The sequence below is a fragment of the Lagenorhynchus albirostris genome, chromosome 2 (assembly GCF_949774975.1).
Source record: "Lagenorhynchus albirostris chromosome 2, mLagAlb1.1, whole genome shotgun sequence".
NCBI lineage: Eukaryota > Metazoa > Chordata > Mammalia > Artiodactyla > Delphinidae > Lagenorhynchus > Lagenorhynchus albirostris.
The window spans coordinates 71,627,002-71,652,288 of NC_083096.1; the positions used below are offsets into that span (position 1 = coordinate 71,627,002).

General features: G+C 38.3%; 1 protein-coding gene across 2 annotated transcripts in view; it reads left to right on the top strand.

Annotated features, from left to right (window-relative positions):
- The window catches only part of IFI16 (interferon gamma inducible protein 16), a 41,182-nt gene extending 21,730 nt beyond the window's left edge, over positions 1-19,452 (top strand). Inside the window, exons 7-9 of one of the 2 annotated variants that reach the window (XM_060135661.1) lie at positions 2,456-2,875; positions 4,351-4,542; positions 17,864-19,452. In XM_060135661.1, the coding sequence (XP_059991644.1) occupies positions 2,456-2,875; positions 4,351-4,542; positions 17,864-17,926 (675 nt within the window). In that variant the 3' untranslated portion in view covers positions 17,927-19,452. The other variant, XM_060135652.1, reaches the window with a different exon arrangement.
- The last annotated feature ends 5,835 nt before the right edge of the window (positions 19,453-25,287 follow it).

Sequence of the window (25,287 nt, forward strand, 5' to 3'; positions counted from 1 at the left end):
ATACAATTCTTTATTAATTAGATCACACGTATTGTTATTGAGTGTGTATTTTGAGATCCTACCTACATTCAAATTCGGACTCTTATTATGCTGCCCTTTGTATTAGGATATTCTATGACCTAATGTGCACATAAATCATTCCTCTTCAGTCATGGGTATAACTAGTAATTTGTTTGTTTAATTTTATTTCTGTGTTTCTCTCAATACATCATGAGTGAGAGAGCTTAGGGTGCAATAAGGTGGAGAAATACAGAAACAAACAAAGCACTATCACCAATTCTTTCTCTTTTTTTTAATCATGGAAGTAATATCATCTAAGAAATTTAGGAAATGCAGATACATAGACAAAAATAATTAATTTTAACTATCTGAAATCTCCCTTCTATCAAATGCCATATTTTGGTAAACAGTCTTTCTGATTTTACCTTTTGTTATGTATATACAAAGAATATCAATTTATCCCAGGTTGATCACATTACACATATTTTTCTATAATTCAGGTTTCTACTTTCACCTGCTATATCTTGAAGTGCTACTTAATTCAAGAAGTATAGATTTAAATTATTATTTTAATGTAAGAGAATAACTGCATCTTTAAATTTTTATAAATTTAAAAATAATCCTTTACTATTTGACTTTAGGCTATTTTCAGTATTCCCTATACACACAATGAACATAATAAGAACATGTGTCCATCAGGTCTTCTTTCATGACCCTGAGTATAGATACATAATTTCTTCCTTAGGTCCTGTGCACTTCTTGTCAAGGTGCTGCTGTTGTTACTAGTATGAGATTTGTTTTTCCTGATTAACTTGGCCTGGGAATGAGCATCGGATGTAGGGAGAATTGGCCACAGTGATGAGAAATCAGAGTTAAGCCTCATGACCCCCAGGCTGTGGCCTGTATAATGGTACAAGTCAGACCACATGGAGCACTGCTGGTCTGTGGAGGCAGCTGGCCTGTCTCCATGAACTGGTCCCTAGAACTCCCATGGCCCCCCCTTGCCTTCACACTTCTTACAGATCAGTAACCTCCCCTCCAATTCAAACTGCTCTCCTGAAACTCAGAAATGGTGCAGGCACTGGGTAGACAGGGGGGCATAGAAAAGTCCCCTGACACCTGACTTCTCCTTTGGCATTCTTCTCCTAAGGGTCCTGCCATTATTCTAACAGGGGTGTGTAGAGGAGGAAAAGCAATTTCCCCTCTAACGTTCTGAGTTCTTGGCTGAGACCCCTGTATTAAAGCAAAGATTGTCAAGAAAAAGCTAGCAGAAGTTTATTAACAGGTATACCTCATCTATACATAGAGGAGACCCAAGAAGAATGAGTAACTCCCTGAGGTGGCCTAAGCCCCCAGCTTAAATACCATCTTTAGTGAAGACAGAAGAAAGAAAAGTGTGGGGAGGCCCGTTTTGTGGAGGTTACCAGGAAAAGCAGGAAAAACAAGGGTGATGTTTGTTATGCAAATTTAAGTCAGTTTCTCCTCTGGTGATAGTATTCTCTTGAGATTTAGAGTCCTCCTTCTCTTCCTAGTACACAGGGGGAGACACCCTTAGAAATGGAGATTTAGTTTATAAATACACATTTCCCTTGCAAAAGGGCAACTTTCTTTCTGGTTTTAGAGCTTCCTCTATGTATGTTGTTTTTCAAAATAATCAGCTTAAGATAATCCTATGCCAAAGAAACATATTTTGGGGTGGCTGATTCTGCTACTCTTCAAAACATCCCTTATCCAGGACATTTCCAAATTCAGAAAGTTCATGGGATTTTTTTCCAGTGACTGTCTACTAACCCTTTTTCAACATAACACTGCTTTCCTGAAAAGAGACTTTCAAATTTGGGTCTTTAAATTGCCACATCTACTGGGATGAGATCAATGGATTCTGACTGGAGCCATTCCCTACTCTCAGTGCTATCAAGGGCAATTTATGTTCATCCAAATTTGTATCTTATCTTGCACACTGAAATGAGTTGATGGGATAATTTAAGTTGATTTTTTCATCCTCATCTCTACTAGAAATCACTACACAGCAGCATTGCTATTGCCCACTGCCTCTGTACTCTACATAGCTCTTCCTGGGAGAAATAGTTCTTCCCTTGAGTTTAAAAAGGTTTAAAAAACCTTTTAAAGAAAAGTATTCTTCCTACCACACTCATAAAACAATGAAAAAGAAGAAAATTCACTGTTTAAATCATCTCCATACATTCCATTAGATTATATATACCACGTCAGTGATCTTTGTCTAGGTTTTTTTTTTTTCCCAACTCCACCTAATTATGTTCTTAATATGTTAATTATGTTTTTTTCCCAACTCCACCTAATTATGTTCTTAATATGTTAATTATGTTCTTAATTATGTTCTTTGTTGAGGTCAACATTTAGCCGTAGATGATTCTCATTAGAGAGTGAATCCTGTTCTTAATTGTGCCTGTTTTTGGTGTATACTTCTATGTAGAAACCAAGATTGAAGGCTGTACCTAAAGAAGCTTCCAGAGAGGAGGGCTTCCAGAGGGGGCCCAAAGAAGTGATGGTGCTGAAAGCAACGGAACCATTTACATATGATGTCAGAGAAGGCGAGAGGAAGATGTTTCATGCCACAGTGGCTACTGAGAGCCAGTTCTTCCAAGTGAAGGTTTATCATGTTGACCTGAAGGAGAAGTTCATCCCAAAGAAAATCATTGCCATATCAGATTATTTTGGCCGCAGTGGGTTCCTGGAGGTGTTCAATGCCTCATCTGTGTCTGATGTTAACCCTGACCGAAAGATGGAGATCTCTAAAAGCCTGATTCAAAAGGCAAATGCAACTCCTAAAATCAGTCATCTTTACTCGCAAGCTCTAGGAACATTTGTGAATGGGGTGTTTCTGGTGCATGAGGTAAGCCCACACCATTGTTCTGCAATATTTCTTCTGCAACCCTGGAACGTAAAAGTCTTAGCTGCCGAATGAATTTGGTTAACTTCATAAACACAGGAACTCAAAGCCCCCCTGACCAGGGATACCTGGGTGCCGTCTTCCCACTTCAGAATATAACATAGACAATCTCTTAACATTCTTCTTCCCAAGGTAACAGCATGCAAGTCCTCCAGAAATCATGGGATTTTAACAGCTGTGCTAATCCATTCATAGCCACCCTGAGCCAGTAAAGGGCAGAGTTTATATCTGTATATATATATAGATACATACAAATCTATATCCATCTATATATGTTTATATATATAGATATATAGAGAGAGGTGGGGGGGCGAAGAGAGAGAGCTCTCCTTCTGGTTTTGTTTCTTTGAGTTCTGCCTCCTGTTTCAGTGACAGCTTAACTTAATTGTGAATAAAGAATTGCCCTTCCAAGCTAGGATTTCAACTATGACAACCAGAGTCAGAAATCAATAGACTACTTTGCCCTAGAATCAGCTCTTATCCACAGTTAGCTAAGATTCTGATCATCTGACCTCTAAAGTTCTCTCACTTCTTCACATTCATTCATCAAAAAATTGTTGAGCAAAAAACCTTGGCATTAACAAATAAGAGAAATATGGATGTTGAAAACGCTAGAAAAATCAAGTTGTTTCATTCCACAATATATTAATATGGGCAATAAAATGCAGAATTTTGCTGAATTTTTAGAATTAGGGTAGGTATTTCAGTCCCAACACATCATAGAAATACTAAGGTTAGCTGACCTAACCGTTATGTGAAGTATTGTTTCATAATCCATTATATATGTCTTCTAGGGTGGCTGTTTACCTATCCCCCTGTTGTTTTCCATACACTCTGTTTAAGTGACTGTGCACACATGTGCATTTGTAGAATTCATGAGTAAAGTAAGTGATATAGAAATTAGAACAATGGAAGTAGATGATCTAGATTCAAGATTGGGCAGATTAGGGAAGAATGAATAAATAGAGAAGATAGAGGAAAGAATTACATATTGAAATAATAATCTGCTTAAGGAGGACTTGCAACCATCTTTTTGAGACTCATAATAAGACATGAATGGCCTTTGTTCTCAGGGAGATCCAAAGAAACCTGTGAAGCTTATCAGACCACACTATATCCAATTTTCTTAAGAAATCTCAGCTATTCTGAGATGGGAGCAGGAAAAATTAGGAAAGTAATCCAGTTTTCTAGAAGAACCCAGCACACAAAGACTTAAAGGAAGGAAAAACAGAAAGAGAATTTAAATGGGGGGATAAACTGAACAAGATATCTTACACTATTTGGTACCTGTAATTCTGGACCTCCAGCTCATATTAACTGGTCTGAGACAACAGTTTCCACTAACACCCTATAATTTTCAAAGTTGTGGAAATTCCTGATCCAGTTCTCAGAAGATGGATGCTAATTTTCTTTTGCAGAAATTGGTACGTAATGAATGCATATATTATGAAATACAAGATAATACAGGAGTGATGGAAGTCCTGGTTTATGGAGAACGACTGACCAGAATCAGCTGTGAGAAAGGCGATAGACTTACACTCATCTGCTTTGAATTGGCAGTAAGTGGGGATAAGAGGCAGCTGAGATCCATAATTCACAGTTTCATCAAGGTGAGATTTTCTGGGGGGTCATTATTGTTCCAAAGTAGAAGTCTTTAAGAAAACTAGACTGCTGTTACTACGGAGAGTCCAGCAGGTGGAACGAGAACTAATTTTTGCCATTTAGTGGGTGTAAAGTTTCTTTTCATTATTCTTTTTTTAATGATATTTTTAAATTTATTTTTTTTGTATTGAAGTATAGTTTACAATGTTTTCTTAGTTTCAAGTGTACAGCAAATGGGATCAGTTACACACACACACACACACACACACACACACACACATATATATTCATTTTCAGATTCTTTTCCCTTATAGGTTATTACAAGATACTGAGTATAGTTCTCTGTGCTATACAGTAGGTCCTCAGTTACCTATTTTATAGATAATAATGTGCATATGTTAATCCAAAACTCCTAATTTACTCCCGCTTCTCCCACTGCTATCCTCTTTGGTAACCATAAGTTTGCTTTCTATGTCTGTCAATCTATTCCTGTTTTGTAAATAAGTTCATTTGTATCATTTTTTTAGATTCCACATATAAATAATAACATATGATAATTGTCTTTCTCTGACTACTTCACTTAGTATGATAATCTCTAGGTCCGTCCATGTTGCTTCTAATGACATTATTTCATTATTTTTATGGCTGAGTAGTATTCCATTGTATATATGTACCACATCTTCTTTATCCATTCATTTGTCGATGGACATTTAGGTTGGTTCCATGTACTGGTTATTGTAGTGCTGCAGTGAACATTGTGGTACATGTCTCTTTTTGAATTATGGTTTTCTCAGGGCATATGCCCAGTAGTGGGATTGCTGGGTCATGTGGTAACTCTATTTTTAGCTTTTTAAGGAACCTCCATACTGTTCTCCATAGTGGCTGCACCAATTTACATTCCCAACAACAGTGTAAGGAAGGTTTCTTTTTCTCCACACCCTCTCCAGCATTTGTTACTTGTAACTATTTGTTTCTTTACATTATCTCATTTAATCCACATAGTATCTTTTTCTTAATATATTTTTATTGGAGTATAATTGCTTTACAATACTGTGTTAGTTTCTATTGTATACCATAGTGAATCAGTCATATGCATATATGTCCTTCCCTCTTGAGCCTCCCTCCCATCCACCCTATCCCACCCCTCTAGGTCATCATCCTCTTTTCCATAGTGGTTGTAACAATTTACATTCTCACCAACAGTGCAGCAGGTTTCCTTTTCCCCACACCCTTTCCAGCATTTATTGTTTCTAGATTTTTTGATAACGGCCATTCTGACCGGCGTGAGGTGCTACCTCATTGTAGTTTTGATTTGCATTTCTCTAATAATTAGTGATGTTGAGCATCTTTTCATGTGCCTCTTGACCATCTGTATGTCTCACTTGGTGAAATGTCAATTTAGGTATTCCACCCAATTTTTAATTAGATTGTTGTTGTTTTTTTTGATATTGAGCTCCATGAACTGTTTGCATATTTTGGAGATTAATCCTTTGTCTGTTGTTTCACTTGCAATTATTTTCTCCCATTCTGAGGGTTGTCTTTTTGTCTTGTTTATGGTTTCCTTTGCTGTGCAAAAGCTTTTAAGTTTAATTAAGTCCCATTTGTTTATTTTTGTTTTTTTTCTATTACGCTAGGAGGTGGGACAAAAAAGATCTTGCTGTGGTTTATGTCAAAGAGTGTTTTTCCTATATTTTCCTCTAAGAGTTTTATAGTGTCTGGGCTTACATTTATGTCTTTAATCCATTTGGAGTTTATTTTTGTGTATGGTGTTAGGTAGTTGCTCTAATTTCATTCTTTTACATGTAGTTGTCCAGTTTTCCCAGCACCACTTATTGAAGAAGTTGTCTTTTCTCCATTGTATGTTCTTGTTTCCTTTGTTGTAAATTAGGTGACCGTATGTGTGTGAGTTTATCTCTGGGCATTCTATCCTGTACCATTGATCTGTATTTCTGTTTTTGTGCCAGTACCATACTGTCTTGATTACTGTAGCTTTGTGGTATAGTTTGAATTTGGGGAGCCTGATTTCTCCAACCCCATTTTTCTTTCTCAAGATCGCTTTGGCAACTCAGGGTCTTTTGTGTTCCTTACAACTTGTAAAAAGTTTTGTTCTAATTCTGTGAAGAATGCCATTGGTAGTTTGATAGGGATTGCATTGAATCTGTAGATTGCTTTTGATTCTTCCAGTCCAAGGACATGGTATATTTCTCCATCTGTTTATGTCATCTCTGATTTCTTTCATCAGTATTTTATAATTTTCTGAGTACAAGTCTTTCACCTCTTTAGGCAGGTTTATTCCTAGATACTTTATTCTTTCTGTTGCAATTGTAAATGGGAGTGTTTCCTTAATTTCTCTTTCTGATTTTTCGTTATTGGTGTATAGGAACGCCAGAGGTTTCTGTGCATTAATTTTGTATCCTGCAACCTTACCAAATTCATTGATTAGTTCTATTAGTTTTCTGGTGGCATCTTTAGGATTTTCTATGTATAGTATCATGTCATCTGCAAACAGTGACAGTTTTACTTCTTCTTTTCCAATTTGTATTCTTTTTCTTTCTTTTTCTTCTCTGATTGCCATGGCTAGAACTTCCAAAAATATGTTGAATAAGAGTGGCAAGAGTGGATATCCTTGTCTTGTTCCTGATCTTAGTGGAAATGCTTTCAGTTTTTCGCCATTGAGTATGATGCTTGCTGTGGGTTTGTCATATATGGCCTTTATTATGTTGAGGTAGGTTCCCTCTATACCCATTTTCTGGAGGGTTTTTATCATAAATAGGTGCTGAGTTTTGTCAAAAGCTTTTTCTGCATCTATTGAGATGTTCATATGGTTTTTATTCCTTAATTTGTTAATGTGGTGTATCACATTGATTGATTTGCATATATTAAAGAATCCTTACATCCCTGGGATGAATCCCACTTTACTGTGGTGTATGATCCATTTAATGTGTTGTTGTATTCTGTTTTCTAGTACTTTGTTCAGGATTTTTGCATCTATGTTCATCAGAGATATTGATCTATAATTTTCTTTTTTTAGGATATCTTTTTCTGGTTTTGGTATCAGGGTGATGGTGGCTTTCTAGAATGAATTTGGGAGTGTTTCTCCCTCTGCAATTTTTAGAAGAGTATGAGAAGGGTCAGTGTTAGCTCTTCTCTAAATGTGTGATAGAATTCGCCTGTGAAACCATCTGGTCCTGGACTTTTCTTTTTTTGAAGATTTTTAATTACGGTTTCAATTTCATTACTTGTGATAGGTCTGTTTATATTTTCTAATTCTTCCTGGTTCAGCCTTGGAAAATTGTACCCTTCCAAGAATTTGTCCATTTCTTCGTGGCTGTCCATTATATTGGCATAAAGTTGTTGGTAGTAGTCTCTTATATTCCTTTGTATTTCTGCAGTGTCAGTTGTGATTTCTCCTTTTTCATTTCTAATTTTATTGATTTGCGTACTCTCCCTTTTTTTTCTTGATGAGTCTGGCTAAGGGTTTATCAATTTTGCCTATCTTCTCAGAGAACCAAGTTTTAGTTTTATTGATCCTTGCTATTGTTTTCTTCATTTCTATTTCATTTATTTCTGCTCTGATCTTTATGATTTCTTTCCCTCTACTGACTTTGGGTTTTCTTTGTTCTTTCTCTAGTTGTTTTAAGTGTACGGTTAGATTGTGTATTTGAGATTTTTCTTGTTTCTTGAGGTGATATTGAATTGCTATAAACTTCCCTCTTAGAACTGCTTTTGCTGCATCAAAAGCTTTTGTCAAAAGCTTTTTCTGCATCTAATGAGATGTTCATATGGTTTTTATTCCTTTTATTCCTATAGGTTTTGGGTCGATGTGTTTTCATTGTCATTTGTTTCTATGTACTTTTTTATTGCTTCTTTGATTTCTTCAGTGGTCTCTTGGTTATTTAGTAGTGCACTGTTTAGCCTCCATGTATTTGTGTTTTTTCAGTATTTTTTCCTGTAATTGATTTCCAATCTCATAGTGTTGTGGTCAGAAAAGATGCTTGATATGATTTCAATTTTCTTAAATTTTCTGAGGCTTGATTTGTGTCCAAAGATGTGATGTATCCTGGAGAATGTTTCGTGTGCACTTGAGAAGAAAGTGTATTCTGCCACTTTTGGGTGGAATGGTCTATAAATATCAATTAAATCTATCTGGTCTATTGTGTCATTTAAAGCTTGTGTTTCCTTATATATTTTCTGTTTGGATGATATGTCCATTGGTGTAAGTGTGGTGTTAAAGTCCCCTACTATTATTGTGTTACTGTTGATTTCTTCTTTCATGGTTGTTAGCATTTGCCTTATATATTGAGGTGCTCCTATGTTGGGTGCATGAACATTTATAATTGTTATATCTTCTTCTTGGATTGATCCTTTGATCATTATGTAGTGTCCTTCCTTATCTCATGTAACAGTCTTTATTTTAAAGTCTATTTTATCTGATATGAGTATTGCTAATCCAGCTTTCTTTTGATTTCCATTTTCATGGAATATCTTTTTCCATCCCTTCGCTTTCAGTCTGTATGTGTCCCTAGTCTTAAGTGGGTCTCTTGAAGACAGCATATATATGTGTCGTATTACTGTATCCATTCAGCCAGTCTGTGCCTTTTGGTTGGGGAATTTAATACATTTACATTGAAAGTTATTATTGATATGTATGCTCCTATTACCACTTTTTAAATTGTTTTGGCTTTGTTTTTGTGGGTCTTTTTCTTCTCTTGTTTTTCCCACCTAGAGAAGTTTCTTTAGCATTTGTTGTAAGGCTGGTTTGGTGGTGCTGAATTCTCTTAGCTTTTGCTTGTCTGGAAAGCTTTTGATTTCTTGTTAAATCTGAATGAGATCCTTGCTGGGGAGAGTAATATTGGTTGTAGGTTTTTCTCTTTCATCACTTTAAATATATCCTGCCACTCCCTTCAGGCCAGCAGAGTTTCTGCTGAAAAATCTGTGTATGGGGATTCCTTTGTATATTGTCTTTGCTTTTCCCTTGCTGCTTTTAATATTTTTTCTTTGAATTGAATTTTTGTTAGTTTGATTAATATGTGTCTTGGTGTGTTTTTCCTAGGGTTTATCCTGTATGGGACTCTCTGTGCTTCCTGGACTTGGGTGACTATTTCCTTTCCCATGTTAGGCAAGTTTTTGACTATAATCTCTTCAAATATTTTCTCAGACCCTTTCTTTTCTTCTTCTTCTTCTGGGACCCCTATAATGTGAATGTTCGTCCATTTAGTGTTGTCCCAGAGGTCTCTGAGATAGTCTTCAATTTTTTTCTTTTTTTCCCCTTTATTATGCTCCTCAGCAGTTATTTCCACCATTTTGTCTTCCAGCTCACTTATTTGTTCTTCTGCCTCAGTTATTCTGTTATTGATTCCTTCTAGTGTATTTTTCATTTCAGTTATTGTGTTGTTCATCTCTTTGTTTGTTCTTTATTTCTTCTAGATCTTTGCTAAACATTTCTTGTATTTTCTCAATCCGTGCCTCCATTCTATTTCCACAATTCTGGATCATCTTTGCTATCATTACTCTGAATTCTTTTTCAGGTAAATTGTGTATTTCCTCTTCATTTATTTGGTGTTGTACGTTTTTTACCTTGCTTCTTCATCTGTGACATATTTTTTTGCCCTCTCATTTTTTTTTTTTTTAATTAGTGGGATGGTGTTCCTGTCTTACTTGCTGTTTGGTGTGAGGCTTCCAAAACTGGAGTTTGTAGGCTGTTGGGTAGAGCTGGGTCTTGGTGCTGAGATGATGACCTCTGTGAGACCTCAGTTTGATGAATATTCCCTGGGGTCTGAGATTCTCTGTTAGTCCAGTGGTTTGGACTTGGAGGTTCCACTGCAGGAGCTTCTGCCCAACCTGGCTCATAAATGAAGATCCTGCAAACCGTGGGGGTGGCAAAAAAAAAAAAAGAGAGAGAGAGGGAACAATAACAATGTAGAAAATAAAATTGGACTAGGAAACTAACAGATACGTTAGAAAGAATATAAAAATATAAATGAATTATCAACTGGAAGGTACCACAATAGTAAAAAAGAGGAGGAGGGAAAAGAAAAAAAAATGGTGGAAAAGGCCTTGATTGTGGAGGGTAGGGCCTAAGCAAGGTCAAGGTTTGGGCAGTGGACAGGGCCTATGCTTAGGACCCACAGTGCTGGAAAAGGCTCTGGGAGCAGTGGGGCGTGGGGCCTAGGCTCAACTGAACAGAGGTCCCAGAGGGTAGGAGACCTCAACTGGGAGCCCAGCGGGCTTCCTGGGCTTGAGTGGGTGAGGCAAACACCCTCCTCTCCTCTCCTGCTCCTCCCTCCTAAAGGGCCCTTCCTGCCTGCCTCTCCTGATCTCCCCGACCTCCCTCCTATGCTCCCAAGGACCCACGTGGCCTGGAGGGGCCTTTGGAAGGCAGGGCATTGGCCTGGGAGCTCAGCAGGCTCCCTGGGCCCAAGTGGGTGGGGCAGTCACCCTCCACTCCTCTCCAGCTCCTCCTCCCAGAGGGCCCCTCCTACCTGCGTCTCCTGATCTCCCTGTCCTCAGGGGTGCCAATCCTGTCTGACCTCCCCCTTCAGTCCCCCCACATCTTACCCATTCACTTCGGGGTTCCTCCATCTCCTTGGACATCAGGGTCCTCCACTGGCAGGCTGGGTCCTCCAACTAGGCAGGCTCCCTAGTTGTGGGGAGATGGTAACTCGGTGTCTTCCCATACCGCTATCTTTTTTTTTTTTGGCGGTACATGGGCCTCTCACCGTTGTGACCTCTCCCATTGCAGAGCACAGGCTCCAGACGCACAGGCTCAGTGGCCTTGGCTCACGGACCCAGCCGCTTCGTGGCATGTGGGATCCTCCCAGACCAGGGCACGAACCCGTGTTCCCTGCATCGGCAGGCAGACTGTCAACCACTGTGCCACTAGGGAAGCCCATACTGCCATCTTGACTCTGCCCCCTTGTAGTCTTTTTAATGATTGCCATTCTGACTGGTATGAGGTTACACTTCATTGTAGTTTTGATTTGCATTTCTCTAATAATTAGCAATATTGAGCATCTTTTTATGAGTTTGTTGGCCATTATATGTCTTCTTTAGAGAAATGTATATTTAGGTCCTCTGCCCATTTTTTGATTGGGTTTGTTATTTTGATATTAAGCTGTATGAGCTGTTTGTATATTTTGGAAGTTAATCCCTTGTTGGTAGCATCATTTGCAAATATTTTCTCCCAGGCCATAGGTTGTCTTTTCGTTTTGTTTATTGTTTCCTTTGCTATGCAAAAGCTTTAAGTTTAATTAAATCCCATTTGGTCATTTTTGTTTTCATTTCCATTACTCTAGGAGACTGATCCAAAAAAATATTGCTGCAACTTATTTCAAAGAGTGTTCTGCCTATGTTTGTGATAGGTGTTTTATAGTATCGGGTCTTACATTTAGGTCCTTAATCCATTCTGAGTTTATTTTTGTATATGGTGTTAGGGAATGTTCTAACTTGATTCTTTTAGATGTAGCTGTCCAGTTTTCCCAGCACCACTTATTGAACAGACTGTCTTTTCTCCATTGTATATTCTTGCCTCCTTTGTCATTGATTAATTGACCATAAGTGTGTGGGTTTATTTCTGGGCTTTCTATCCTGTTCCGTTGATCTATATGTTTGTTTTTATGGCAGTACCATACTGTTTTGATTACTGTAGTTTTGTAGTAGTCTGAAGTCAGGGAGCGTGATTCCTCCAGCTCCATTCTTCTTTCTCAATATTGTTTTGGCTATTTGGAGTCTTTTGTGTTTCTATACAAAATAAAAAAAAACTTTTTCCAGTCCTTTGAAAAATGCTATTGGTAATTTTATAGGGATTGCATTGAATCTGTTGATTGCCTTAGGTAGTATGGTCATTTTAACAATATTGATTCTTCCAATCCAAGAACATGATATACTTTTCCATCTGTTTGTGCCATCTTCAATTTCTTTCATCAGCATCTTATAGTTTTCATTTAAGGGTACTTTTAATCATATTGAAGAGAGAAACTTCAGAGAGGCTATTAAAGGATATGATATCTAAGCTAAATATTGTAGAATTGTTTGAATTTTCAGACCAGGTAGATTATTTAGTAAATTTGGACTTCCTTAAGGCAGATTTGTTTCAAATACTGGTTCTGTCATTTGCTAGGTGACTAATAACTTAAATACTAGGAACCTCTGATTCATCATGTATAGAATAGAAGAAATACCTTTTATCCCAGAGGATAGTTAACAGAGCTCATTTCAATCTAAATGATCAAGGATGCCCCTGAGCATTTCAGAACACAAAGTTACCTGCCTTTAGTGAGATACACATACTGGTCTACAACAGAGGTGTTTGGTCCTACAGGGAAAATTCCATGGTCTTTGTCAAACCCACATATACACATTCATGTGGGATGGATTCCTGGAACACTAACAAAAGTTAACACAGCCATACCTTGTTTTATTGCACTTCATTTTCTTGTGCTTTCCAGATATTGCTTTTTTTTTTCTTTTTTTTTTTTTTTTGACAAATTGAGAAATTGAGGGTTTGTAGCAATCCTGTGTAGAGCAAGTCTCCTGCTGCCATTTTTCCAAAACATTTGTCACTTTGACTCTGTGTCATGTTTGGCAAGTCTCATAATATTTCAGCCTTTTTCATTATTCTTATATTTGTCATGGTGATCTGTGATCAGTGATGTTGCTATTGAAATCATTTGGAGTGCCATGAACCGCACACCCATATAAAATGGCAAATTTCTTTCATAAATGTTATGTGTGTTCTCACTGCTCCACTGATGGGCCATTCCCCCATCTCTCTCCCTCTCCTTGGGCCTCCCTATTCCCTGAGACAAAACAATATTGAAATTAGGCTAATTAATAACCCCACAGAGGCCTCTAAGTGTTCAAGTGAAAGGAAGACTCACATATCTCTCAGGTTAAATCAAAAACTAGACATATTTAAGCTTAGTGAGGAAGGCAAAAAAGAGGTCAAAAGCTAGATATCTTGCATTAAATAGACAAGTTGTGAATGTACAGAAAAACGTTTTAAAGGAATTTTAAAATGTTATGCCAGTGAACCTATGAATAACAAATCAAAACAGCCTTATTTTTTATATGGAAAAAGTTTTAGTGGTCTGGATAGAAGGTCAAACCAGCTACAATAGTCCCAGAGTAAGGTCCTAACACTTTTCAATTCTGTGAAGGCTGAGAGATGTAAGAAATCTGCAGAAGAAAAGTTTGAAGTTAGCAGAAGTTGGTTCATGAGGTTTAAGAAGCCATCTCTATAACATAAAAGTACAAGGTGAAGCAGCGCGTGCTGCTGATGTAGAAGCTGCAGCTAAGTTATACAGAAGATCTAGCAGAGATGACTGATAAAGGTTGCTACACTCAACAACAGATTTTCAATGAAGATGAAACAGCCTGATATTGGAAGAAGATGCCATCTAGGACTTCCATAGCTAGAGAGGAGAAGTCAGTGCATGGTTTTAAAGCTTTGAAGGATGGACTGACTCTCCTGTTATGGACTAACGCAGCTGGTGACTAAGTTGAAATCAGTGCTCACTGACCACTCTGAAATTCTGAGGGCCCTTAAGATTGCTAAGTCTACTCTGCCTCTGCTCTTGTAAATGGCACAATAAAGCCTGGATGACAGTGCATCTGTTTACAACATGGTTTACTGAATATTTTAAGCCCACTGTTGAGACCTACTGCTCAGAAAAAAAAAGATTCCTTTTAAAATATTACTGCTCATTGACAATGCACCTGATCACCTAAGAGCATTGATGGAGATGTACAACAAGATTAATGTTGTTATCATGCTAACACAACATCCATTCTGCAGCCCAGGGATTCTTATTTAAGCAATACATTTCACAAGGCTATATAGCTGCAGTAGATATGATTCTTCTGATGGATCAGGGCAAAGTCAAATAAAAATCTTCTGGAAAGGATTCACCATTCTAGATGTCATTAAGAACATTCCTATTTCATGGGAAGAGGTCAACATACCAACATGAATGAGAGTTTGAAGGAAATTTGAAGGAAGTTTGATTTCAACCCTCATGGATGATTTTGAAAGGTTCATGACTTCAGTGGAGGAAGTAACTGTAGATGTGGTAGATATAGCAAATGAACTAGAATTAGAAGTGGAGCCTGAAGATGTTACTGAATTGCTGCTATCTCATGATGAAACTTCAGCGTATAATGAGTTGCTTCTTATGGGTGAATTAAAAAAATGGCTTCTTAAGATGGAATCTACTCCTGATGATGCTGCTGTGAATACTGTTGAAATGACAACAAAGGATTTAGAATATTACACAAACTTAGTTGATATAGCTTTGGCAGGGTTTGAGAAGTTTGGTTCCAATTTTGAAAGAAGTTCTACTGTGTGTAAAGTGCTATTCTCGGTGAGGAAAAAAATTTATTTTACCCTCCTGGATTCTTCGGCTGGTCTAAGAATTAAATTGACGTGAGACAGATAAACAGAAGTAGAGCAAACAAAAGTTTAATAGCATGTATACATGGGAGAGACCCAGAAAAAGTGAGTAACTCACCAAGATGACTGAAACCCTCACCTTAAATACCATCTTCAGTTAATGACAAAAGAGTATGTTGGGGGTAGTTGTTTGGGACTTCCACTGGGGAGAAAGACAATTCACATGAAGATGGAAAAACAAATGTTTTGGTAAACAAATGGTTTCTGGGCATGCAGAGAGGATGGGACACAGACTGGACTCTGATCTCTGGGCCCTGCCAAGTTTTCCTCCACTACACCTAGCCCATATTCTTTGCAGATACCTCTGATGAGGCCTTTATTCTGGGAACAGCCCCTTTATCTAAATTATTTACACAGCTAAAGGGGAGGTGAAAAGAAAGACTTACAGACTCTTCTCTTTCTTAAAGATAATCAAAATAAATTAATCCTCATGCCAGAAAGACATATTTTGGGGTGGTAAACGTGGCAAACTTTGTTCCCCTACACTATCAAACAGCAATGCATGCTATAGAGAGATTTTCCATGAAAAGGAAGAGTCAGTCAATCCAGCAGACTTCCTCATTGTCTTATTTAAGAAATTGCCACCACCACCCCAACCTTCAGCAACCATCACCTTCATCAGTCGGCAGCCATCCACATCCAGGCAAGATCCTCCTCCATAAAAAAAAGAGTATGACTCACTGAAGATTCAGATGATGGTTAATGTCTTTTTAGCAATAAAGTATTTTTGATTCAGGTATGTACATTAATACATTGATTAATACATTAATTAATGCTACTGCATTAATAGACTACAGTATGGTGTAAACATAAGTTTTCTATGCGCTGAGAAAGCAAATAAATTGTGTGTCATTTTATTGCAATATTCGCTTTATCACAGTGGTCTGGAACTGAGCCCATAATATCTTCAATGTATGCCTGCACTGGAATGCAAACAGATCAAATACAAAGGCTGACATATCAGGCACTCAGAAATGCACATGCTCTTTTTTTTTTTTTTTACTTATTACAAACTTTAATTAAAGCCTATTCTCTAATCTGACATTTAAGTGAAATAGTAGATATAAAAAATGTCTTTACGATTAAGTGTTCTCCCCAAAATCTCTTTTGTGACTGAGGTTGTAAAAAACTCTCAAACTATAATTTTGCTCCCTGCCATTCATCATGATGGTGCTTTTAGTGCTCTCTGGATTTCTAGTCTGTGTATAGATGCCTATGTAGGAATAAAGGACATCAAACTTGGAGTACTTAATTGCAGTTAATCCCATAGGACCCAATCATTGCACAAAACATGTGGAATCAGCTAATGTCGAATTTGCTTATTACTGAAGATAGTCAATGTGGAACAGAGCTTGCTTGAGTGGATGATATTGATAATTTTGGACATGTGCTAAATATCGTACATAGATCTTCTCATTTAATTTTCAGAATAACCCTATGCAGTAGCTACTCTGATGATCCTTTTTTTTTTTTTGCGGTACGCGGGCCTCTCACTGCCGTGGCCTCTCCCGCCGCGGAGCACAGGCTGCGGACGCGCACGCCCAGCAGCCATGACTCACGGGCCCAGCCGCTCCTCGGCATGTGGGATCCTCCTGGACCGGGGCACGAACCCGCGTCCCCTGCATCAGCAGGCGGACTCTCAACCACTGTGCCACCAGGGAAGACCCCCCCCCCTTTTTTTTTTTAACATCTTTATTGGAGTATAATTGCTTTACAACGGTGTGTTAGTTTCTGCTTTACAACAAAGTGAATCAGCTATACATATGTATATATCCCCATATCCCCTCCCTCTTGCATCTCCCCCCCTCCCATCCTCCCTATCCCACCCCTCTAGGTGGTCACAAAGCAGCGGGTTGATCTCCCTGTGCTATGCGGCTGCTTCCCACTAGCTACCTATTTTACATTTGGTAGTATATATAAGTCCATGCCATTCTCGCACTTCTTCCCAGCTTACCCTTCCCCCTCCCCGTGTCCTCAAGTCCATTCTCTATGTCTGCGTCTTTATTCCTGTCCTGTCCCTAGGTTCTTCAGAACCATTTTTTTTTTCAAGATTCCATATATATGTGTTAGCATACGGTATTTGTTTTTCTCTTTCTGACTTACTTCACTCTGTATGACAGTCTCTAGGTCCATCCACCTCACTACAAATGACTCAGTTTCATTTCTTTTTATGGCTGAGTAATATTCCATTGTATATATGTGTCACATCTTCTTTATCCATTCATCTGTTGATGGACACTTAGGTTGCTTCCATGTCCTGGCTATTTTATTGTAAACAGAGCTGCAATGAGCATTGTGGTACATGACTCTTTTTGAATTATGGTTTTCTCAGGGTATATGCCCAGTAGTGGGATTGCTGGGTCATATGGTAGTTTTAGTTTTAGTTTTTTAAGTAACCTCCATACTGTTCTCCATAGTGCATCAATTTACATTCCCACCAACATGCACATGCTCTTTGATCTTGCCATTACTCAGACTCTCAATGATATATCCCAATCCTTCCTTCACAGCATGGTGCCAGGAATAACTTTTGCCCCTTTCTTCCACCTTTCTTTCCAGTAAGAACTTTCCCTTCAACTCTTGGCTTTGAGTACACCTGCTCCTTCCTCTCTCTTGTTCTCCAACAACTCCTGCCTGTCCACATGCACTCACGCTGGGTGTGAGTGCATATCTCATTTCAGGGTTCCAGCCAAGAATTGGGGGTGTTGACTCAAAAGACAGGAATTCACTAAAGAAGATAGGTGAGAGTGGGAGGAGAGCCCCTCAGACGGGAAGAGAAAAAGGGATGCAGCCCATAGCAAGGTGACACAGTGTGAGTGAAGGGGGAAATGTATAATCAGGGTCATCTCTTTGTTTATCTTATCTCTTTCTTCTTCAAGGTCACCAAGGCCAGGAAAAGCAAGGAACAACCATTCAATCCTGAATCATATATGGAAACCTGATTATAGCTGTTCTTCTAAAAACCTGGATGTCATTAATATTGATGTTTATGGAGCTAAGATCTAAGTACAGAAAAAAAGTATATATGTATACATATGGTTGAAATACCACAATATGTATACTAGCCATTAATTCTTAGGGATGGGGTGCTTTGCATTTTTTTATACTTCTCTGTATCATCTCAATTCGTAATTTTGCATCTATAACTTTTATAATTTGGAAATAATAATAAACATGATTTTTCCTAAAGACATGCCTCCCTAGGAGTCTAGTTCATTGCTTAAAAGCAAATAGTCTGTGGGCTGCAAATCAGATAGGGATACTTAAGACCCAAGCAATATTTGGATTTATACTTTGGTTGTGATCTTTACAGAATATAACTCTGGTAAAGAATGAACAGGTTGAACAAGCTGTGCCCTGCTCAAAGAAACCCAAGAAGAAGGCAGAGCAGCTGAAACTAGTCTGTGCTTCAATTGCCAACCCCTATCGTAGGGTGGAGTTGCTTTAGTCCAAAACAATGATATCTTTTCAGAATTGATCTCCTGGAGGGGCCATAATTGGGTAATTTGTGTACCAAATAAGGCAGCTTCTGATGATTTGCATGAAGTCACTAGTATATGTTGGAAGTAATTCTAGCCCTGTCTGATGTGAAATAACTGGTTCCACTTACTTATTCAGGTACTGACGAGTAAGTAGCTCTGCAGCTATACTTCCTGGTTCTCACATGTGTGGATCCTATGAGGAAGTTGCTCCAGGCAAAGACTTGCATTAGGCAAACACTGACGAATAATTAATTTAGTTTAGAGTACAATGGCGGAAAGTAGATAGCTAACACTGAAATTTACAATGTAGTTTTTTACATGTATTCTATTGAAGTAGAGTTGATTTATAGTGTGTGTTAATTTCTGCTGTACAGCAAACTGATTCAGCTATACATATGAATGTATTCTTTTTTGTATTCTTTTCCATTATGGTTTATTACAGGATATCGAATATAGTTTCCTTACAGTGTATTTCTTGATCACATATTTGGTACCTGGTGTTTTGCAATTATTTTGTGTCACTTAATCTTATATTAGCTCTAGAGGGTTGATAATGTTCTTCTTTTCACTCCCCTAGTAAGAAAAATAAGGGACAGAAGGTAAGATCATGTTCCTAATGATTAGAACAGTCCATCATAACAAGAATTTCCCTCATGACACTTTATTGTCAAGGCTTCCTCCAATCCAAGCTCCTGGTAACTACTGACATAGTTTCTTAACTTAAACTTTCCCCTTTTCCAGAGTTTCCTAAAATGGAAGTTAAAATGTATATAGCATTTTGAGTCTGACTTCTTTCACTTAGTATAGTATGTTTAAGATTCATCCATGTAGTTGTGTATATCAGTTTATTCCTGTTTATTGCTGCGTAGAATTCAATGTGTGGACCCACCAAAGTTTGTTTATCCATTCCCCAAGTGAGGAGCAATTGGATTGTTGACACTTTGACATATTTACAAATAAAATTGCTGCAGATATTCGCACGCAGATTTTTGTGTGAACCTGTGTTATCATTTTCAATGAATAAAAATCTTGGGGTGAGACTGTTGGTTCATATGATAAATGTATTTCAAATATATAAGAAATTGCCGGGCTTCCCTGGTGGCGCAGTGGTTGAGAGTCCGCCTGCCGAGGCAGGGGACACGGGTTCGTGCCCCGGTCCGGGAAGATCCTACATGCCGCGGAGCGGCTGGGCCCGTGAGCCACGGCCGCTGAGCCTGTGCTCCGCAACGGGAGAGGCCACAACAGTAAGAGGCCCGCATAGCGCAAAAAAAAAAAAAAAAAAAAAAGAAATTGCCAAACTGTTTTCTAAGGTGGCTGTAGCATTTTTCATTCCCCTGAGCAATGTGTGAGAATATCAGTTGCTCTGCATCCACCTCAGAGTTTAGCATTGTAAGTGCATGTTAATTTTAAAAAACAAAGAAACTATCCAACTTTTTTGCCAAGTTCTGTACCACTTAACATTCTTGCCACCATTGCATGACAGTTCTACTTCCTCCTCATCTTCATCAGCCCCTGGTATGGTCAATCTTTTTAAATTTTAGTCATTCTAATTGGTGCATAGTGGTATCTCACTGTAGTTTTATTCTGCATTTCCCTAAAGATAAATAAGGTTGAGCATCTTTTTATGTCCTTATTTGCCACCTATGTATTTCTTTTTGCCCATCTTAAAAATTCAGCTGTTTGTTTGCATAATACTGAGTTTTGAGAATCCTTTATAAATTCTGGGTACAGGGTCTTTAGTGGCTATGTGACTAGCAAATACTATGTCTCAATCTTTGGCTTGCCTTTTCATGATTTAAAGGTAACTTTTGAAAAGACATGTTCATTTTGGTGAAGTTTAAATTATCAAAAAATTTTCTTATGTATATTTTTTTAATGCTTGGGGAAAAAATCAAAAGAAGAATGTGGCACATGAAAATTATATCAAATTCAAATTTCAATGTCCACCATACAGTTTTATTGGACACAAACATGCTCATTCATCTATGGATTGTCTATGGCTCCTTTGGTAGCCAGTGCAAGGGTAAGCATCCGTAACAGAGACTCTAGGGCCCACATAGTTTAAAATATATGCTATTTGGTGCTTTACAGAAAAATTTTGCCAAGCCCTTTTTTGGAACCTTAGTGGTCTTCTAGTACACTTAAACATAAGAAAAAAGTAAATTTTATATTAACTTCATTTTTCAGATTATCAGTGAGGTTGACAATCTTTTCATGCTATAAATCTTTGATATTTGATTTCCTGTGAATTTGGTTATTTTTACTCATCTGTATGGAATTGTTTATCCAGGAATTATCCCATTCTGACTAGCCTGGGTTTGGGAAGGAACCTGTGTACTGCTGCTCTCCAGTAACTCACAGTCTGATTGAAGAGGCTGTCTGTATTAGATATTCTTCAATTAAATGCTGTTTAGACCAGTTGATCTGAATTGATCCATTTCATTTCAATTTTTGACCTTAATAACCTGGATGAAGAAAAAATATACATAGTCTGAGATGAAGTTGATCAATTACCCCTTCAATGCTCCACTGTCCTCCTAAAGTGCATCTTTCTTTTCTTCTCATAAAATTATCTTCTTTCCTTCCTCCTAGTACATTGTTCACTCTTGAATCACTCTTCTGAAGTTAAATCTGGCTCGAGATATACACTCCTACTTAACAAGGTCACATATGCCAGTGTCTCAAGTCTCCACCCCACTCTTAAAAAGGGAGACAGCAGCCAGTGCAAACAAAGCTAAGAAATGGGGAAGAGGACCAAGTAGTGGCAGCAAGATGTACTGGTATGAGGGAGAGACGAAAAGTCAGCAGTACGGGTTTATCCTGATTCAATTTCCCTGGACTATGATAGGTGCAAGGAATTGACTTTGAGAAATGTGTCCTCAAGGTATACCTGGTCTGTGTCTACTTTTATATACCTCTTTCAGAATAATTTGTCCAACTTTGGGCAAACCGCCTGCATTAGACTTAGTGTTGAACACTAAGTATTCAACAGTCTGTAGGGTTGTGTGGGTACCACAGCATGTGTCTCTGCTTTATGAAGTCCATGTCCTCTTAACTGTGTGCCTAGGATGTGTATTTCCTAAAAGGAAGCTCCTAAGTTCTGTGAGCTGTAAGTGTACTAAATATCAGGGTCTTCCACACCATATCCTCTTCAATAGCACCTGTCCAGTTTGCTGAAAGCGAACACAAAACATTATCCTTTTGGAGAGTTGCCTTTCCTCCGTGAAGTTCTCACCTTAATGAAACTATGAACTCCAGATTTTAGCTGTAGTTTTTCTCCAGCTTTTGACAGCTTGAAGAATGTAAGTTGAAGTTTATCCCCTTCTTTACACTGGATTTTGTTCTCTTTTCCAAACACCAAATACTTTCATCCTTCCTGTGTTGTCATTTAGGTCATATATATATATATATATATATATATATATATATATATATATATATATATATATATATATATATATATATATATATGATTCCTCTGTTCTGCTTTCTGCAAAAATAAAATCAACACCCAACTTTTGGTAATCTGATTAAGGAATGCCATGTCAATCACACATCAGAAGTGCCAGCAACAGCCTCCAGAAAGAGATATAAGGGAAAAATTACAGGTTGAATCTGGCATGTATACAGCTAGTAGATGTTAGCAACTTCAAGTGGAGAAGATAGTTATGTTTTTCTTAGATCCTATTGCCTCTTACATCCATCTTTCCAGTCCCAAGCTCCCTTCCCTTAGGAGGCTAGGATGGCCATGTGAGCCAATAATTGGTAGGGCCAGTAGTCAGAATAGGCAGGGGAAAGAAATCCCAGAGTTGGAGGCCAATTGCTTAAAGCAACAAATCCAAGAGACACATGAGCAAATGATGCAAAACCTACTGAAGAGTCTAAATAAGAGTTAGGAATGAGGAGGAGTACAATGTCACCCCCAAATATCTCACTTTGACATGTGGATTTTGAGCTAAAGGCAATTAAGAACCAGCAGACTCAGGAAAACCTTTTTACATCTCCCTAAACCTACCTAAAAGAATTTAGATAGGGGGCCTCTACCAGAAAGAGAGGTATTACCAAAGGTAACTTTTTACATCAGAAAGACTTATCTGCATGGTAGGGCAAACATCTATTTACCAAACATCTGTTCTTATCTTCCTGTGAATTTTCTTCCTCCCCTTTGAAGCCCCAGACCTCTACCCGCTTCTGCTTAGCTCAGGATGGTAATATAAGCCTCAGTTGCCTGGCCTTCTTTGAGTCTCATATTTTTTATGGGGCTCCCATAAGGTTTAAATCAGGGGTCCCCAAGCCCTGGGCTAGGGACCGGTGGCGGCCCCTGGCCTGTTAGGAACCTGGCTGCACAACAGGAAGTGAGCGGCGGGTGAGCAAGTGAAGCTTCATCTGTATTTACAGCCGCTCCCCATCGCTCTCATTACTGCCTGAGTTCCGCCTCCTGTCAGATCAGCCACGGAATAGTAAGTGTAATGTGCTTGAATCATCCTGAAACTATCTCCCACCCACGCCCGTGGAAAAATTGTCTTCTATCAAACCGGTCCCTGATGCTGAAAAGGCTGGGAACCGCTGGTTTAAATTACAGACACTTCCTACCACATTGGATTGTTCCAGTTACTGATATATCCTGAGCCAATCTCTGTTTTGCCTTGTCTCTTTGGATGTAGTTCCATGGAATGCTGATGCCTCCAGCAGAATAAGCCCTCCTACTGAGTCAGCACCCCAGCTTCATCTCCACTCTTCTCACCTTGCTCTCCCCTCTACTTCAGTCTGCATTGCTCAAAATTTTAAGCCACTTTATTTCAGCCAAATTGTTATGAAGCTAAATCAGAACTAATGACATGATGAAGGAAACAGGAAAATTCATAACCAGGGATATAGGACAGGTAATCAAAATGAGAAGCACATTACATGAGTTGGGCCGTGAACCAGTTGGATACTCAAATATCTCGGCCCTAAAATTCTAAAGTCCTAAAGACGTATCAAAACTTCTCCCATGCATACCTTTCCGTCTATGGTAAATGAATTCCTCCTTTCTTATTTTTGTTTACCACCCAATTTTCCAAACTAGAAACTTGAGATAATTGCCTTTTTCTCTCTCTCTTTTACCTTTAATTGTTGGTGAGTGCCTGTGGATCAACCTCCCTAAGCTCCAATCCCTCCTCTTCTACACTGTTGTTTCTGTTTTGCACTTCCTTAAGGCCCTAGTATATATCCTGGAAACTCAAGATCTAAACATAAAAATATAAGCCATGTTGAGAGCGATTTAGATCCATCATGGGGAATACAATTCTTTGGCCAGAAGGGAATTTAAGAGGGCACAAAATCCACACATCTACATCTGTGTTGGACCGGACACCAACCATGAACCATTTTCTCCTTAAAGGCAGCATGGCACGGTAGAAAGAGCATGACTTTTGTAATCAAATAGATGGAGATTAATCCAGGCTCTGCCACTGACTGTCTGTGTATTCTTGGACAAATTATACAGTCTCTCTGATTTGCAATTTCCCTTTTTATAAGATGGAGATAATAAAATTATCTATATCAGGGTACTGTTCTGTAGATTAAATTAGTAAATTAATTTATACAAAAATAATCACTGAGCGCAGGCTCTGTGCCAGTCACCCTTCCATATGCTGGAAGTAAAACAGGAAACAAAATAGAAAAAGATCTTTACCATTATGGAGTGTACATTCTAGTGGGTAGAGACATGAATAAAATGAGTAAAATGAATAAAACATATAGAATAGAAAATGATAAGTACAAACCAAATACACTCAGAAAAATATCTTTTAGGCAGACAAAAACCCAACAGTTACAAATGTCTTTGAAATATGAGTGTTCCTGGAAGCTTGAGGAACTCTGAGGAGGCCAGTGTGCCTGGAGTGGAATGAGGGAGAAAATTGTGGAAGATAAAGTCAGTGAAGTGATAATTGTCTTGTATGACTATACTGGCCATTTACAGTGGACACTTGTTCTAGTTGGTCAATCCTTGCACCATGCAGTTTGTTAAATATTTCTTAGTATCTCCTGTGCTTATAGGTTGGTTAGGAGATAAAGTGTGGAAACTGTCTAGCCCGGGTCCAGAACATGGTGAAGTGAATGAACTGCCAGGAGAGAGCAAGTGGATATTTCTGGAAAATAAATTTTAATTGAAAATCAGGAGTAGAACATTATGGTGGTTAGGAAATAAGATCGATTAAGAATTCAGAAAACAAAAACCAAAATGCAGTGACAAGCAGTTATGTGCAAAATTTAGAGTGAAAGGTATATCTGAGGAGGGCTAGGGTTAGAAAGGTTAGGCATGAGAGGGAAGTTGGAACACTTGCACCAAGTGGGAATTTAGTTAAATTATAAGGTGGAATTCTTTTCTTTCCAACTCGAATGCTTCTCCCATATAGTCTCTCTTCTCTCTCATTCTGCAATCTGCATCTCAAATTTATTTTCTTTTATTTTTTCTTTTTCCCAAACTAATACCGTAAACCTTGGATAATTCTGGTGGCAGAAAAGGCATCAGTGGCTCTGTGATGATCTCCCCATTTTAAGTAGAATAAAGATGAGACTCAGTGCTGGAGCAGGAAAGGAGACTGAACCTCTATGAAAACATCGGGATGATGTAGCTCAGTTCTGTCCTACTGTACACACCTAGAACTGGCGCCATTAATCTCATCTGCATTGCACGGCACAGGGAAAGTATATGAATAGATGCAGTTCCTGGTTCGTCATAGCTATTGTTCTCTGACACTTAAAATAGTGGACAAGGCATACTTTCCCACCTCTCTGCCTTTTCTGCTATTTTCATCCCCTATTTGATCATTTTG